A 17,918-nucleotide genomic window follows, 5' to 3' on the forward strand; every position below is an offset into this window, starting at 1 on the left:
GACTGTACAAGTCCCCCATTTATGATAGGTGGCTTTGTTGGCACTGTGGGGTAGGGGCTAGAGGTGGACCTCCAGTTAACTCCCTGGAGTAGCTGCTACTGTGCTGTCTGTAGACAAAACTCTGGCCTGTATTCTGCCAAAAGGGAAGGATTTGCCTCTCTGGGTGCCGCTGACCACTCTATCATTTCACCCACAGCTGTGTTTGTAATCCTGTTGCTGTAGACTGTACCGTTTTGGTTTTTGTAATGTACCTCACTCCTCGCACAAGGGACCATTGTGGAAGAAACCTGTCATGTAGATTGTGAGGCGAGCAACCCTAAAGGGGTGGAATGTGGGGCAGCTGTGTTAGGTTTGCTCGCGGGTTTACCAGCTGCAAGCACTTTCCCTGATTAGTGCATGAGCACATGGCAATGCCACATGCGTATGGCCTATATAAGGCTATGGGTGCTTGCTCTCAGGGGAATTGAGGATGTGCAGATTGCCCGCCCGCCACTGTGAGGTGTCATTTTGCTGTTTGCCTAAGAGGTAGTTTCCCCTGCCTGTGTGCTTGTCCGCCGTTGTGAGACTTTATTAAACAGAATGGCCTAACTCTTTCTGGCTCCGCAGTTTTTCTACTGTCTGCCTGAATCCAATGTGGACCTGCCTGGCCTCAGCCACTGGCATTACAGGGGTAGAATAGAGGAGTAGTTGTTCCAATTGGCTCTTCTGGTGGGGACCATGGGCTGGATGTTTTTTACAATCCTGCAAGAAGAAACCAAGCGTTCTGTGTGAGAAGCTGAGCGAGGTCAAAAGCTCCAGGATGAGCTGCATACTGAGCACCAACGATGGTGTGAACTGGAGTGAGCACTGCAGAAGGAGGCTGACCAGGTCCGGGAGTTTCAGTGTGAGGGGCAGGCTGAGCGCCAATGGCGCCTGGAACTGGAGTGGTCTCTGAACAAAGAGTTATAGGTTGGCGAGTTGCTGTTTGCCCTGGAAGCTGAACATTGACAGCAATGGCTATTGAAGAAACAACTGTGGGTTCAGGAAATGTGAAACTTCAGGCTGAGAGCCAGCAGCCACAGTTGCAGAAGTGGGCATGGAAGATGGAGCTGCATTCCTGCCAGCAGAGTGGCTCTGAGTTGGTGGGAGCAGGCATTTTCAACTCTTCTGAGGGGGAGGCTCAGGATGCAACTGTCATCTGCAGACTCAAAGCCTGACTGGTGGTCACCAAAAATGTAAAGACCCAGCAACAAACAGTCTCTCAGGGGCAGTCACAGCCTCCTCCCCAGGCAGTGAAGCACTCTGTGGTCCAGCTCTGCACCTGGTCAGCGCTGATGGAGTTGGGGGTATAATTCAGACAGAAACCCACTGAGCCCCTGGCAGCCTGCTTGCTGTGGCTGTGGGACATAGGGGTGGATGGCATCATGCTCTCCAGAACAGAGATGGACTGTAAGGCTGTGAGGGCTTCTACCTGTGTAGCATCCCCGACCCTGCCCCGACTAACAAGAGAAATGGGCCTGTGAAAGTTACATGAACACAGATGTGGGCAGATTTCATTGTGGCCTGGGCAGATAGAGAGAAATTAGATGGCAAGCCTAATGAAGTCTTGTTGGAGCTTTGGTGGCAGCTTGAGTCAGAACAGAGGTTCCAGATGCTGAAAAATAGGGGGAAGAGAGGATTCATCTGACAGGGATGAGCAGGAGCCAGAGGCCCCATGTGAGATTGGCAATACACTGGTCCCTTTTTAATGTGCAGCAGGTGTTGGCATTAGAAGGTAATAGGTGCCTTTTTTTTTTTTTTTTTTTTTTTTTTTACAGCAGCAGCAGCAGCTAAGAGAACTGTCAAGGCAACACAGGCCTTGAATCTGTCTGACCCCGCCAGGCCCTGTGAGCTTGTTGAGGGGTTTGGATGGAGCTTGTGGCAACAGACAGCACATTATGGACAGGTGCTGAGGTCCATTAATAAAGAGCTGTATGTCTAGTTGCCTGTAATGGACATTTACCTTGGTGATTCGCAGAGACAGCTGGGCTATCGTGGACTGACTGTTGAACTGCAACCAGAGTGGGGCACCAGCTCCCTTGATGGATAGACATGTCACTCGTGGACAGTACTATGAGAGACCCTGGTGGGGGTGGGGGCATGGCATCTGTGGAAGTCCTCCTGCACTGGTTCTCATCCAGATGCAGAGGTGCACCAACACACTTTAAGGTTTCCATGGACACCGCCCTGAAATACACAGGCCTTCTCACCTACCATGGAGTAGGGGCTAGAGAAGGGCCTCCAGTTTACACCTTGGGCAGAGTGCTCAGGGAGACACTGTGAAGGGCACCTTTGTAATTGTTGAGTAACTTTTGCTGTTGCTGTAGTCTCTGTTTCTTGTCATGCAGATTATGAGGTAAGCAACCCTAAAGGGGTAGAATGCCGGGCTGCTGTGTTAGGCTTGCTCACTGGTTTACCGGCTGCAAGCACTTTGCCTGATGAGTGCATGGGTGCGTAGCAGCGCCACAAGTGTGTGGCCTATGTAAGGCAGTGGGTGCTTGTGCTTGAGAGATATTGGGGATTGCGGGTGCACGGGTTGCCTGCCTGTCACTATGAGGGGACATTTTGCTGTTGGTTTGCCTGAGAGGCAGTTTCCCCTGCCTGTGTGCTTGTCCACCATTGTGAGACTTTATTAAACAGAATGGCTCAACCCTTTCTGGCTCCACAGTTTCTTTACCATCTGCCCAAATCCAATGTGGACCTGCCTGGCCTCGGCCACCAGCATTACAGTCAGCCTCTTCCCAGTAAGTTAGGCAACACATGGAGCATCTTGGGTATTTTTGTAGGGATTGGCGGCTTTTCTTGTAATGTCTATAAGAGGCCAGTAAGAGTAACAATTCAGAATAGCCTGCTCTGCTCCCAAAGTACCCAAAGCTATGCCAAGTGTAAATGGGGAAGAGGGCTGCCTCCTGTCTATAGGCTTTGAAAAAATGGGCAAGCACTTATTGAACTCTCAAGAATAGGAATGGCTCCTTCTCCAAGTCTTGAGACCAGGAATGCCATACTCTGGAGATCAGATTGGATGAGCTTAGATGAGATAAAGCACAAGAACAGGAGGCCAGGTCCTGGCACTCTCCTTGGACATCAGACAAATGTACAGATGCCCTATCATTAATCCAGCTATGATCTGAATTTTGAGGCAGAGGAGGGTGATGCATGACTTACAAACCCTCAGTGGCTGTCCTATTTCCCAGGGTATTAGCTTTCTGAACAGCTGGGAAATGCCACTGAAAGGTCAGGCATGCATGCATCTTCCTCATTTTCTAACTTTATGTCCATCTGTAATTGTGGTAAGTAGTTAGACAGACATGAGTAGGGTAGAAAAGTGTAATGCCAGTGGCCAAAGCCAAGCAAGTCCACATTGGATTTGGGCAGACGGTAGAGAAACTGCAGAGCCAGAAAGCGTTGGGCCATCCCATTTAATAAAGTCTCACAACGGCAGACAAGCACACAGGCAGGGGAAAAACTCTTCTCAGGCAAACAAACAGCAAAATGGCCCCTCACAATGGTGGGCAGGCCACCCCCAATCCCCTCCTGAGCACAAGCACCCACAGCCTTACACAGGCCGTACACCTGTGGTGCAGCCACACACTTACACACCAATCAGGCAAAGTGCTTGCAGCAGCCAGTAAACCAGCGAGCAAGCCTAACACAGCTGCACCACAGAATGATAAGCCAGACACAGAGGGTAACCAGGGCTGAGGGCCCCGGATGCCTAGCAAGAGGCAAAACTATAAGCCTTTGCACAACTACTCTTTTACACATTAACCCTTAGAGGATGACATCTAGGCTTTAGCTGAGTTTCGGCTCCAGGCCCAGAGAAGTAGCAAAATCAGATGGAGTGAAGCCTTGGCTGACATCAGGACCAGCTTCAGTAACTAATGAGCCCTGGTGACAAACAATCAGTGGAGACCATGAGGCTGCATACCTGAAAAGCTGATGAATGTTCTATTTGGATTCTGCCCCTAAGGCCTCCGGATAAACGCCCTCAGGACGGAGGGCCCAGCCCCTGCATGGCTCACTTATGGAGCGTGCACTCACCTTTCCCCACCTGCTTCTTTCCCCAGGTTGCTCTCTGTCTTCTTGACCATACCTGTGCCGTCTTCCTTCTTTTATCTCTCAAGACATGTCTCTCTCTTTACCCCTCCTAAGTTTCAAGGGTCCTTCTTTTACCTCTGTAACTCATTTCCTGAGGCCGTTTTTTCTACAGCTCACTTCTTCTAGTTCTGTGACTTTCTAGTAAACTTTCTCATATAATTTGAGTCTTGGCTCTGAGTTCTTTCTTAGCTAGAACTCGAGTACTGATGTTGCTGGACTGAGGTCTAACACCTGGTGCCATTCTTCTGTCACTAACAGGATGAGCTTTACTGAGGTCGCAATCCTACCCTCTCTGCCCTGATGAGTGTGTTTGGAAAGAACTGGGTCTGCATAGCTCTGCCCTTTTATTTCTTAGGTTCTGGCTGTCCATTTAAAGCTTATGTTCTGCTCTCCTATCTCTTATAAGGGGTCTGACCCCATAGGGAAGACCAGGATGGCCCTGTGCTGCCTCTACCCAGGGGAATCAGGCCTAGTCCTGAGGTTCTGTAATAGGAAACCCATTCCACCAGAGTATAAGCCACACCCTCCAATACCTGCTTTGTTAATAATAAAAGCAGTATAGACTCTCGATTTGCTCATTATTTTGTCTTTTTGAATTGGCTCAGGACCTGGTCAGGGAAAAGAGGGTGTAATCTATTGATGCCTTCAGATGCCAGGAGCTGTGCTGCAGAAAGAGGATTTGCTCGGTGTTTGGCTGGCTGACATAGGAGTGAAACTAAGAAGCCAAAGTCCCAGTGGCATCTATTTCCCTGATGAACTACAAAGCTCTCTTGTTCTGTGACTGGTTCGCAGAGGCCTGACCAGAGGCAGGAGGATGGACGAGAAGAACTCTCTGGGAGATGTCTTAAGCACCATAACTACTCTTGGGCAGACCTATCACAAGAAACCCAACCAAATGGGAAAAGAAGAAGCCAAGACAGTTCAGTGTCCTTTATACCCACTACTGAATTTCTGGAAGACCATTATCCACACCTGATTTTCCTCTACTCTTGTGCCTCCGTTTATTCTGTGACTCCTTGAATGAATGTCAAACACCAGAACGTGAAATACAGTGCAATTTATTGAGAAAAGAAAATGTGTCATAATCATCACCAGAGGATCCACAGCTAAAGAAATTAAGAGGACAGAGGTAAGTCAAGACATGATGTCCTGAAGTGGGGAAGGCACCCTAGGGACCAACAATTCAGAGATCTTGACCATCACCCACTATCACTGGCCCCGCTGCACTGCCCTCCTCAGGCAGGGCTGGAACCTGCCAGCTTCAGACCATCAACACCCCCCACCCCCGCCAACGTGAGAAAGGGAGGTGGGCCAGAGTGGGAACAGGCCAGGCTGGGAAGGTCCACACTGGTTTGGTTCAAGGGATGCTATCCAAAGTCAGGGGCCACCATGTTACATCTAGGGACATCATCATTCCAGACTAGCAACTGGCCCTCCCTGGTCTAAGAGATGTCTTAGGGTGAGAGGAGCCAGGAGAAGTTCAGCCCCTTCTCCAGGGAACTTGAGGAAAAGCGAGGATGAGGTTGGCATCTGTTGATGCTAGGCAGAACATGGGGAGTGCTGTTGCAGACTGAGAGGGAAGCAGACAGGCATGGAAATGTGGCCCTGGGGGATCTCTTGGAGCTGTGCTGGCTCTAGCTGCTGGTCTGGGAGAAGCGGATACTGGTGCTGCCTCCACTTCCAGACTTGTAGCCACCGCCTCCAGAGGACTGGATGCCACCAGAGCTGGAGTCGATTCCACTCTGGCTCATGGAGCTGCTGCCTCCACGGCTGAGCCTGATTCCAGCACCGCTGCTCTGGTAGCCCCCAGCACCACTTCTGCTGCTGTTGCTGCCTCTATAGCCACCACCGCTGCTGCCGCTGACCCCTCCAAAGCTTCCATGGCTTCCACCAGAGCTGCTGCTTGTGCTGGTGACATTGCTGAGCACCGCTACAGGAGAACAAGCACTCAGTGAAGCTAACAGCCTAGGTCTATATTCCGTCTCTGCCCTACTTGGCTTTGTGACTTAGGAAAGATACCCAACTTCTTTGAGGCTTCAGTTGTTAAAAAAAAACAAGAGTAAACCTGGCCCTCTGGTGCCCTTTTTCAAAAACAGGAGCTAGCAGTATCCACAGAAATTTCTGATTCTCCAACTGAGGGAACTCCCCAAGACCACAACAGTTTGCCAGTTCATAGTAAGGACAGAATGTGTGGCCATAGCCTGGGTCCTAGATGCCATTTGGTGACCTGGCCCTCTGGTCTGAGTAACGTTCTCCTGCATGAAGTTCAGAGAGGATGTTTTTATTCCCCTTTCCACAACCCAGGAGAAAGTTTTTGAAGGGCTACTTACAAATGCTCACAGCACTCTGACACTCTCCAGACATCCTAAAACAAGAAGAAGAGAGGGATTATTTCTACAAGTCATTAGCCAAATCGCTGAGGATTTATAACTTTGGGAGCCACATTCTCCCAAAAGAAAGGCTATTCCATGTCTGTTTCCATGACCAGATCTCCCCAGGAAATGGGGCTTCCTCAGGGGATTGAGATGTACAGAAACATCACCAACCCGCCTACATCTCTCATCTTCTTTCCCTTACTTCCCAAGCTGATATGTTCCAGGCAAATCCCACTTGATTAGTCCAATCTCTCCCTTCCTCCCCTGAGAAGACCATCTTTCCAAATTCCCCTCCTTTTCCACCCAGCCCTGGCTTTCGATTTCTGACTTTCTTCTTGCAGGAAGCCTTCCCCAATGAGCCCTCCTGGGGCGGTGGTGGCGGTGGCAATGGTGATGATGGTTGTTCAAGGCAGGCAAAATGTGAACAGCTAAGACCCAACGCATGATGAATTTGAGACTGTCCTGCCCACACTGCCCGTCTTCCTGTGCTCATTCTTCTCACAGAACAGGCACGTCCACATCTGTGAGCAGACATGGGATCTGGCTGCACACCTTGTCTTCTCAGTGCGCAGCTCCCAGCACACAGAGCACCCTGCGCATTCTCAGTCCTCTTCCTAGTCTTCTCACTCTTGAATTTTGTTTTCTCCATCAAATTGCAAGCTGCTTAGGGACAGGGACTCTGACCATGGGCTTCATGGAGCAGCTAGTCAGCAGAAAGATCTCTCAGTTCTTGGCACAGCTTTGGCATTTGTTATCCACTCACTAAGCCCTTACCTGCTGCTTGATAGTGTGTTATTTTTCCAGAGTGTGTGTGTATCAGCCACCTCCTTATATGGACTCAGGCTCAAGGGTGGCTGGTTGCAGAACTGTCTATACTATGCTATCCATATGGTAACCACTCGCTACATAAAGCTATTTAAATTTACTAAAATTAAATCAGATGTAACACTTGGTTTCTCATTTGCACTATCCACATTTCAAGTGCTCAACTGGCTGATGGCTGTTGTATTAGACATCACTGATATAGAACATTTTTGTTATCTCAGAAAGTTCCACTGGACAGCACTATAGCTTTATCATAACCCCAAAGCACTTTTTCTTACACATCACCATTATAAGGGTCAACAGAAGTATGTAATACATAGTGATGTCCATGGTAAATGGAAGAGTTGGAGGATCTTGATCAACAAAAAATAATAGGGATTGTTCCAACTTCAGAAAAATACAAAAAAAATAAAAATAATAGGGATCGAATGCTAAATGCTGTCATTCAGGAAATTCCTTACCCTTTGTCCAAGTTATCCTCTCCTTATCATCTTGTCTTTTTTCTTCATTATCAAATGTCACTCTAAAATTATATCTGGTCAATTCTGACCCCACTGCCCTTCACCTGCACTCCTCGCCCTCCAGCAGCTTGCGGTAGGTGGCGATCTCCACGTCCAGGGCCAGCTTGACGTTCATCAGCTCCTGGTAGTCACGCAGCAGCCGGGCCAGGTCATCCTTGGCCTTTTGTAGAGCAGCCTGTAGCCCTTGGAGCTTGGCATTGGCATCTTTGAGGGCCATCTCCCCACGCTGCTCGGCATCAGCAGCTGTTGCTTGAAGATTGGTGATCTGGGGCAGAAGGAAGTAGGAGATCAATTAGCATAGGAACCAGGATATAAAAACAGCTGATCTTTCCTGAGAAGAGATCTCTTCCCCACCCAGCATCCTTTCATCCTCTTTCTTAGAAATTCAATAAAGCATGCTCAGAAAACACAAGTTAGTTTTGCAGGCTTTTCATCTTTGGCCCATTGAAATCGACTCATGTCTCATCAAGAAAAGGAGCACTGATTTGCTGGTAAAGGTAGCAGTGGTCTGGTGAGTGGTTCTTTGTTGTAAGACTGTTTTAAAGCTCCCTTGCCTAATCACTTCATTCCAGTGACATAAATTAGCCATCAAGGTTATGTGAAGTATGTGACAAATCACTCACTGAAGGCAGGTCCTGCTGAGAGCTGAGTGTTTAAGACCACCCCTACAGTTGCAAGATTTGCTGGGCAAACCAGAATGGACAACCATCTCTCTTTAGGGAGACTTCAAGAAGCCCAGCCTCCAGGAGGAACATCTGGAGATACAAAATGACCCAGAGACTATGCTATCCCACATGTGAGACCATGAAAGGACAGAGGAAGCATGTGGCAGACACACAGCTGTTGCTCCTCCTTCTCCCCAGGCTCCATTGTCCTCCAGAATCTATTCATTAATCCCACACCCACCTGCTTCTTGATGTTTTCGATCTCAGCCCGCAGCCTCTGGATCATCCTGTTGAGCTCCGTGATCTCACTCTTGGTGTTGTTCAGGTCGTCGCCCTTTCTGCCGGCTGTGGTCTGCAGTTCCCCAAGCTGACAGAGGAGAAACCAGTCAATGGTTTTGCCAAGTGTGGGAGCATTCTTGATGAAGGTCAGCAGGATCTAAAACTAGAGTGTGGGAGTTAGGAGAGGACGCCCACCTTGGTCTGGTACAGGGCCTCGGCCTCGGCCTTGCTTCTCTGGGCGATCTCCTCGTACTGGGCTCGGACCTCAGCAATGATGCTGTCCAGGTCCAGGCAGCGGTTGTTGTCCATGGACAGGACCACGGATGTGTCACTGACGTGGCTCTGCATCTGGGACAGCTCCTATGGGAAACATGGATGGTCATCTTTATTATAGCCTCGCCCCAGGGGATGTGGGAATGAAAAATTTCAAGTATCTTTGATCAGCAGAGATAGTATAACAATGGGGACAGGAGTGACACAGAATAATAAGCTTACACTTCAGGCCTGGCTACAGACTAAAGGATACCAGACATCAAAGCTAAAAGAAAAGGAAATACACAAATATACTCAGGTATCAGCTTGAAAGTATCAGCTAGTAACATACTGGGAGGGTTTTTGTGGGACTGCAGTGGGAAACTGCTCCGAAGGAGTCAGTGGTGATACTCACATAGGAGCCAGAGGGAAGGTGTAGAACAAAATGGGAAAGTAGAGGACAGGGAGGGGCCCTGGCCCTGTGGCCAAGTTTATGCCAGCTGGAGGAGCTAAGTGAGCATTTTCTGGGTAGGCCTAAGCTAAGCTCTGAGCCCTGTCACTGCTTTTGTATGTGTTCTGCCACTTGACTGCCCCCTGAAGTTACACTTGAGAAGCATGTTTGGGGAGATGCAGCCAAGAAGGCTCTGGAGCTGGGCACACTAAGGCATCAATCACCATCTCGTAGAGGGTCCTCAGGAAGCTCAGCTCATCTGTCAGGCTGTCCGCCCTGGCCTGCAGCTCCACCTTGTTCATATAGGCTGCATCCACGTCCTGGAAGAGGGGTGAAGAGGGCTCAGAGAGCCAAAAGAATGACCCTTTGCTACCCTGCCTTCCACAGCTCAGCTCTTTCTTAGGTCTTCATCCTCTCCTTTGACCCTTGCTCACCTATCCTCCTAATTGTGATTTCTCATCTCCCCTTTTTAAAAAAGAAAAGGTGGTTTTCATCCTTTTAATTACTTTGACCAATCAAACCTCAATGCTGTAACAAACTATAAATCATATAAGCAAGGCATGGAATAAGGGTAGAAAAAGCACTTTTAGCTGATACATGACTTTGGTTATATGGTACCAGAAACCCACGCTGCCAAATAGAAATAAAGGTATTCTTCTCACTACTTCGTCTGTATGAAAACTGATTTTAAACAAGTGACAAGTATTTGTGAGTTGTCACTGTTAATGACATCCGAGTACAGTTGTGGCTTGAAGACCTTGATTAATGCTATACAAAAATGGTCATGATTAGTTGACACTAATCAGCTCATCATTCATATTGTGAGATGCCTTCCCCAGCAGCCATGTCCTCAGAGCTGCTTCCTTCATCACACCTCATTTCAAAAAATGTAAGGAAACATGTAAGCCCTACACATGGCACAGGGTTACTGTGCCCCAGCAGTGGCTCTGCTCTCTCTCCATGGTGGCCATGCCCAGAAAGGAGCCCTGTCCTGCCCGTGCCGGCTCACTTACCTTCTTGAGTCCCACAAACTCATTCTCCGCTGCAGTACGTTTATTTATCTCATCTTCATACCTGGGACAGGAAGAGGCACAAACTTAGTGCATTTCATAAGTTAAAAAAAAAAAAAAGATGAAGATCTCAAGCACTCATGCAGAATCTCCACACTCAGAGACAGGACCCGTGACACTGGTTCCCGGGCTGAGAAGGTCCTCACACTCGCTTTAATGCTCTGCTGGTACCATCTTAAAATTATTTTCTCTCTCTCTCTCTTTTTTTTTTTTTTTTTTTTTTTTTTTTTGAGAGGAGGGCAGATAGAGAGACAGACTACTGCATGCACTCCAACTGGTATCTACCCAGTAACCCCATCTTGGGCCAATGCTACAGTACTGAGCTATTTTTAGCACCTGAGGCTGATGCACTCAGATCAACCAAGCTATCCTCAGTGCCCAGGGCCACACTCAAACCAATCAAGCCACTGGCTGCATGAGGGGAAGAGGAAGAGAAGGGGGAGAAGAAAGAGGGGAGAAGCAGATGGTCACTTCTCTTGTGTATCCTGACCAGGAATCAAACCCAGGACGTCCATACAATGGGCTAATGCTCTATCCACTGAGCCACCAGCCAGGGCTCCATCTTGAAATTCCTAATAATTTTTTTTAACAAGGCCCCTGCATCTTCATTTTGCACTGGGCTCAAAAATGCATATAGCCAGTTTTGCCTATAGGCCTTTCAGAGCTCTGGCCACTGCCTTGCTCTCCTCCAAGTCCCAGCGACAGACTGGGGCACAGGCACACAGGGTGGAGGAGGACTTAGGGAGCTGATCATTTGTGCAGCTCAGGCAAACGTCATGAAGCACAACGTGTACCTGAGGCCCAGAGCGGTACTTGCTCAGAGTGGGGGTGTTCTTGTTTCCCTTTCATTAATTAGAGTTGCTTCTTATAGGAATTTGGGATAAGAATGAACTCATGCCTTCTGAATGCATCAAAGTTATGAGCTTCGTGCCTGTTAATAACTAAAATCTCCCACCAAGAGTTTGGATTTCATGAAAATTTAAGACTGGAATGAATCTGGAAGAAAGGAGATTTCTAGGCAATGAGAATGTGAGTTGCCACTGGATTCTCAGAGCCCATCAGGGAAGCTGCCACAGATGGCTGCCCATCAGGTTCATGCAGTCGGATTGGAAAGGGGTTTCCCCTGCACAGGTGTTCCCCCCCCATGGGTCCTCACTTCCAAGGGCGTCCTGGAGCTCCCTCTCCACATGGAGAGGGCCTGTTTACCTGTCACAGACCCCAGAGGGTGTTAATCACAGCCCCCAACATGCACAAGGAGGCTGACTGAAGCTGCAGAAATGGGATTGGACAGGACACACAGAAAAAGTTTTACAAAGTGCGGCCTGGACTGTCTGCTCAGAATCCCTGGGACCTGCAGGAAACTAAGACTTCTGGGACCCACCTATACCTGCTGATTCAGGATGTCTAGGATTGGAGCACAGGAATGGGCATTTTTTATTAACTTCCAAGGGGATTCCTATACGCATAAAGTGTGTAGGCCTCTTCATCCAAAAGGGCTTCAAATTTTGGGAGGTTCTCCTATCCATCTAAGCTGTTGTAGGAGGCGGCCTTCCTGTAGACTGAGAAACATGTCATAATCAGCCTTCTGGAAGGCTCCGTCCTCAGGCCCTCACCCTCTTCTGCTCAGTTACGCTTCCCTCAATAAATTCATCCAAGAGTGTGGACTGAAGGTGCAGTTGGAAAGAGTTAAAACCCCAGATTGGGGCACCTCTCTGCTGACCCCCCAGAAGAGAAAATGCCCAGTTGGGGCCCTCACTTCTTTCTGAAGTCTTCCACCAGGCCCTGCAGGTTCTTCAGCTCTCCTTCCAGGTTCCCCCGCTCCCCTAGAGCCAAGTCCAGCTGCCTGCGCAGGAAGCTGATGTAGGATTCAAAGAAAGGCTCCAGGTTATTGGGGCCTGGGCCGGAGCCCGCGGTCTGCTGCTGGAGCAGATTCCACTTGGTCTCCAGGACCTTGTTCTGCTGCTCCAGGAACCGCACCTGCATGCCAGAGGGTAGAAATGTGAAACATGAGCCCAGCTTCTAAAACTGCAGTGGCCTCTGGTTTTGTTGTTGTCGTTGTTTGGTTGGGTTGGGGGTGTTTGCTTGTTTGTTTGGAATTTGGGAAAGATGAGGCTTCAGAAAAGGGAGAGCTAGAATATGTGAAGTGTTTACTCTATATCTATTTTCACGTATGCCATCTCATTTTATCCTTACAATCACTTATAAAGTAGGTGTTATTATCCCCTTTTGTAGATAAAGAAAAGGCTTAAAGAGCTTAGTTAGGTTACCCAAAGTGATATGGCTACTAGGTGACAAAGCTAAGAGTCAAACCAAGCACTCTCCTAGTCTATTGGCATCTTTCAGAACACAACTAAAGGAGAACAGCATAAATAAAGTTATTGAAAACTTGTTGACCTCTATAGGCTGTAAAAACAGTCAATGAGGTCTAACTTTTCTGAGATTATTTCCAATTTTTTTTATTTCCCCTTTCAGTTACTTACTTGTCTTATAGATAATCTAGGTTTACTGTCCAATCCCAGGTTCATCCTCAGACCAAGCACATACCCCCGTCCCAGCATGAACCCCAATAATGGCAACTGAAGCATAGCACCATTTAGAAACTAAGTCAATTGCAAACACTCATCATTGAGAGGCATTCCCAAGATTTCTACTAGTGCAAGCTTACTTACAAAGTAGTTTAGATTGTCAAGCAATTGCTTTTCAAGAGTAATTAAAAGTTAGCTGTAATTGTGTTATCGCTAACGTCCTATTCTTAACAAGAGCTAAGAGCATGTTTGGACCCTCATCTCATTTTCTTGGTCATATCCTCAGAAGGAAATTGAGAACCAGAATCCTTCCCCCATTTCATAGCTTGGAAAACAGGGCCCAAAAAGCAAGAGAGGCTGGCTCACTGACTGAGGGGCCAAGGCAGAGACCAGACTCTTGCCAGAGGAAGCCACACCCTTCCTCTGAGCCTAGCAGATCCCACTGACATCTCTCTATAGCAGCCCCTGAGCAGCCCAAACCTGCTATGACACCTTTGGGCATTTCCCTCACCTTATCAATAAAGGAAGCAAATTTGTTGTTGAGGGTCTTGATCTGCTCCCGCTCCTGAGCTTTGACTTGCCCAATCTGTGGGTCGATCTCCACGTTGAGGGGTTGGAGAAGGCTCTGGTTGACAGTCACTTCCTGGATGCCACCAGGGAAGCCACCAGGGCCAAAGCCACCAGGCCCACCATAGCCACCAGGGCCACCAAAGCCACCAGAGCCACCAAAGCCACCCGGGCCACCAAAGCCAACAGCCCCTCCAAAGCCACTGGTTCCTCCAAAGCCACCTCCCATTCCTCTGCCACCACCAAAGCCACCTCCATAACCACCCCCAAAACCACTGCCACAGCTGCTGCGTTTTCCCCCAAAGCCAGGAGCCTGGGAGCCACCAGCCACACTGATGGAGATACTCTTGTTGCCACCCAGGTTGTAGAGGCTGTGACTGCCAAAGCCACCTGCCCTGCTCCGGACCCCACAGGCCCCTCCACCGGCTCCCCCAGAGCGGGCCACACAACTCATCCTGCTGCTGCCGGAGGCCACGGCGGAGTGGCCGGAGAAGCTCTGGCTCCCGCCACTGAAGGACTTCTTGCAGACTTGTCTGTTCATGATGAGAGAGCTTGGAGAAGAGCTAGAAATCACTTAGCAAGAGCTGAGAGGGATGAAGACAGAGGACAGGGATGACAGAGGAGACTGGACTTTTTATACAAAGCAGTTTGGCTTGACAGAAGGAGAGGCCAGCAATTAGCTGAGAGTCATCTTGGGTTTGGTTTGCCTGCCAGGCAATAAGTTATTTCTAAGTTCCCAACACACCTCAAAGATAATCCTCTGAACCAAAATGACTTTGCTTTCTTAGCTTAATCACCCAAACTTGCCTTAGTTGGCAAATGGCTGGAGCTCTCCACCCTCCCCTCGTGTGATTTTCTCTAGGATCTTAGAGAACTCAAACAGCACCTGGGCCAGCAGGATGAGCTGGACTTTGACACCAGGGAATGAAGAGCCATTGATCTCCATGACACAGGGGTGAGGATGAGACAACCTCATCCAGGTGGGCTAAGTTCCTTCCTGCACCGCCACAGCCCAGTGACATGTCATTTGTGCCCACTTCTTCAGAGAAATGTCCAGAGGACAGTGTGGGCGCGGCAGGGGGATGAAAAGCACGCTGACCCCACAGGGTGCACTCTGACACCACCTCAGCCAATGGCATCCACTTAAGGCAACCTGCCATTCGAGCTGAAAAATGCTGTTCATGGGAAACAAAAGTGGAGATAAAAGATCTGACCTGTGGGAAAAGTGAGGGTCATAGATGAAGCGAACAGTATGAGGCTTGGAAAGAAGGAGAGAACGTGGGCACAGAGAAGTCTCATATCAAACCCTTCCTCCAACATCCTAGACCAAGAGCAGGGGATTTCTGGATCCAGAAGCAAGAGAGAACAGAGTGGGCATCTTTCAGCTGGCTGACGGAATCAGCTCAAAGGCTTCAGCTATGGCAGACTTGGTCGCCTTAACATCTGCTACCCCACCACCACCTGGTCTGACTTAGATATCCCTCCCTGTTTTCCCATGATGCTCGGTACTTCTCCCACCGTGGCCCTGACCTAATGCATACCTATGCGTTTATTTGGCAGAATCCCTCCAGGCCCTGAGCTCGCTGAAGGAAGAAATTGAGTCCTATTCATTCTGAATCTACAGCTTCTTACATAAAATAAGCACAACACAAACATGTGCTAAATGTCTAAGAATATAAATATCTAGACCCAAGTCCCACCCCAGGCTTATGAAAATCTTCGGAGAAAGGGCTTGAATGTTCATATTTTTAATAAGTCTTCCAGGTAATCTTTATGACCAAGGAAGTTGGGGGAAGCCTGGTCTAGACTGTGAGTGTTCCATCTGGGCCAGGGAATGGGTGAGAGTGAAGGACCGTTGGTGGTAGGATGGGTACACTGATGTGTTCTGCTCTAACTTCCAACAGCTCAACTACACCACATATGGCAAGCGCAAATTCTCAGGTTCTTACCTACGTATAGGATTTCACAAGTAATGACAGGAATAGAGGGAAGTGATTCTAGACTCCCTCAGAAATATGGAGTTGGTATATCTCCAGAATTCCAGTCAAATCAGCAGCGAGCACCCTGTCTTTCTGGGATGGCTCCCGGAGAAGGCAGTCTGGGGCAGAGGATTGGTCTAAAAGACCCTAAAGAATCCCACTTTTAAGTGCTCTGCAGCTAATATTCAATTCTCTGCTCTGCAGTTCATCTAGAACCAACCTGCCTGGTTAGATCCCAGCCCCCGACTCACCAGCTCTTTGACCTTAGACACATTACTTCACTTTTATGTGTTTTGGTTTTCTCAACCATATAATGGAGATAATAGCAGGAACTTTGTGAGATTGTTGTGAGCATTAAACAAGTTAAGTAAATATAAAATGCTCAGTACGGTATTTGACATGTTACGGTAAGAACTGCACGTTTAGCTGTTGCTAGTATTCAATATTTGGAGACATGGGGGAAAGGAATAGCTTATGTCTGGCTTTGGCTGTTCTCAAGACAACAGTGCACCCCTGAGAAACTCATGCATGGTAGAAAAAGGAATCTGAGTGAGTGGAGAGTAAGAAGACCAAGCTGGGAGAGTAGAGAGCAAGGTCTCTGTTAGGATGGACTGAGGTTGGGTGACCTGGAGCTGTGATTTAACACATAAGTCTGTGTTCTGATCTGTCAAATCTCTTCCTATGTCATTGGTTTGTGGTAGGCCTCATAGGATAAAGATAAGTGAAAGTCTTTAGAAAATTACTAAATGCCACACAAAAGGCAACTGCAGTTTAACAGAAAGCTTGTCCTCACAGACTTCAAAAAATCTGGTTCACACCCCTTGTCTGCCTCTATGTAGTGACCTTGGACAAGGCCGTTGACTTCTTTGAGCTGCTCTTTCTTTATTTGTAAAATGAGAATTCTACCCCAGTTGCAGGATTATTTTGATATTTAAATAGTGTCCAGCAACAAATGTTTGGATTTTTAAAAAACTGTTATCCACCCAGATAAAGGGAATTCTATGTTGGTTTCTTCTTTGAGACATTTATTCTACCCATTAATTGATGCCAACTTCTCTGGCTGAGGTCTTTATTCATATTCTTTGAAATTCCCTTAAAGGCAGATCAAATTCCCTCCTTGGGGAAAACTCTGAGCCAGGCTCACCTGAAACCCCAGATGAGAGCCCAAAGCAAACAAGGACAACATCAGTGTCTGATGCCCATCTCTCCCTTAGCTCCAGTGCTGAGACAGCTGTGGCCACCTCCTGATTATGGCTCCTCTCTGCCACTCTAGCATCTGCTAGAGAAGAAGGATGGAGAGAGGCAATAGGCAGATCACAAAAGCATGGTTTGGGCTGGGCTCCCCTAATCCGTGTCTCCCGTGCCTGCCAAAGCATCACCGTATTTAGCCGGTTGGGGTTGTTTTCTTAGCAGTTGATTGAAGCTTCTGGAAATATCCAGCGTTAGCATCCTTGGCCATATTTTTCTTACTCACTGCAGGATCTTTTAGAAAAGTGGCGTCTAAATGGGTTGCATGCTGTCAACAGCCTGAGGTCTAGTCACTCGTCTGTCAGAAACTTCTGGGTGAAGGTTGCCGAGTGGCAGAGCACTCTGGGCCCTTATTTCCTCTTTTGTAAAACAGGAAGACCTGACACCAGCATTATTTCCTCTGACCAGGTTGAGCTCTGCTATTCTCTGCAGTGAGAATGCTTAAGAGCGGCCTGTAATGTACTTGTGAGTGGAGGTATCATGAGACAGAAGTCATTACCTGTAGGTCAAAGAAAGACAGCCCTCCCCACCTGGAGCCGAGGAAAAAGGGTGAGAGTTATATGTCCTTTTATATGTGTGGATTTGCAGATCTGGTTTTCTAGGTCATTATTAATTTGTTCTCCAAAAAGATAAAAAATTAACAATCATTCTGGATATGCTGCCCCTGGACTAAGAATTACCATTTTTTGTCATGTTAAAATAAAAACATCACTACTGAAATAACTTAATTTAATGAACAGTAAAACTATATTTCCATAAAGAGCTAGCTTCCTTTATATAAGCTAAAGCTTGTTTAAAAGTAGGCAAAATCCTTTAGTTACTAAGTCTTACCTGTTAGCAATCGCAATTTACTCTAATTCTTGTCTTCTCTCTAGACTTGGTTAAATTACTCTACAACTCACCCTGAAATCTTAATGTGGTACTAGATTCTCTCCTAAGGCTTGTCCAGGGAAGAATTCTATCCCCAAAGATCATCTTGATTAAAAGGTTCTGTGGTCAAATAAATTTGGGAAATGAAAATTCTATAGCTTTCTCTTGGGATTTT

At 47.8% G+C, this 17,918-nt stretch overlaps 1 protein-coding gene across 1 annotated transcript; it reads right to left on the reverse strand.

Moving 5' to 3' along the window:
• Nucleotides 1-5,175: 5,175 nt before the first annotated feature.
• LOC136329526 (keratin, type II cytoskeletal 2 oral-like) lies at nt 5,176-14,235 on the reverse strand. The gene is made up of 9 exons (XM_066265796.1): nt 13,591-14,235; nt 12,311-12,531; nt 10,498-10,558; nt 9,709-9,804; nt 8,977-9,141; nt 8,744-8,869; nt 7,882-8,102; nt 6,447-6,481; nt 5,176-6,046 (listed from the first exon to the last, which is right to left on the reverse strand). Exons 1-9 carry the CDS (start codon nt 14,185-14,187, stop codon nt 5,751-5,753), a joined length of 1,818 nt encoding a protein of 605 aa, XP_066121893.1. The 5' UTR covers nt 14,188-14,235; the 3' UTR covers nt 5,176-5,750.
• Nucleotides 14,236-17,918: the final 3,683 nt, after the last annotated feature.

The sequence above is a fragment of the Saccopteryx bilineata genome, chromosome 1 (assembly GCF_036850765.1).
Source record: "Saccopteryx bilineata isolate mSacBil1 chromosome 1, mSacBil1_pri_phased_curated, whole genome shotgun sequence".
Classification (NCBI taxonomy): Eukaryota; Metazoa; Chordata; class Mammalia; order Chiroptera; family Emballonuridae; genus Saccopteryx; species Saccopteryx bilineata.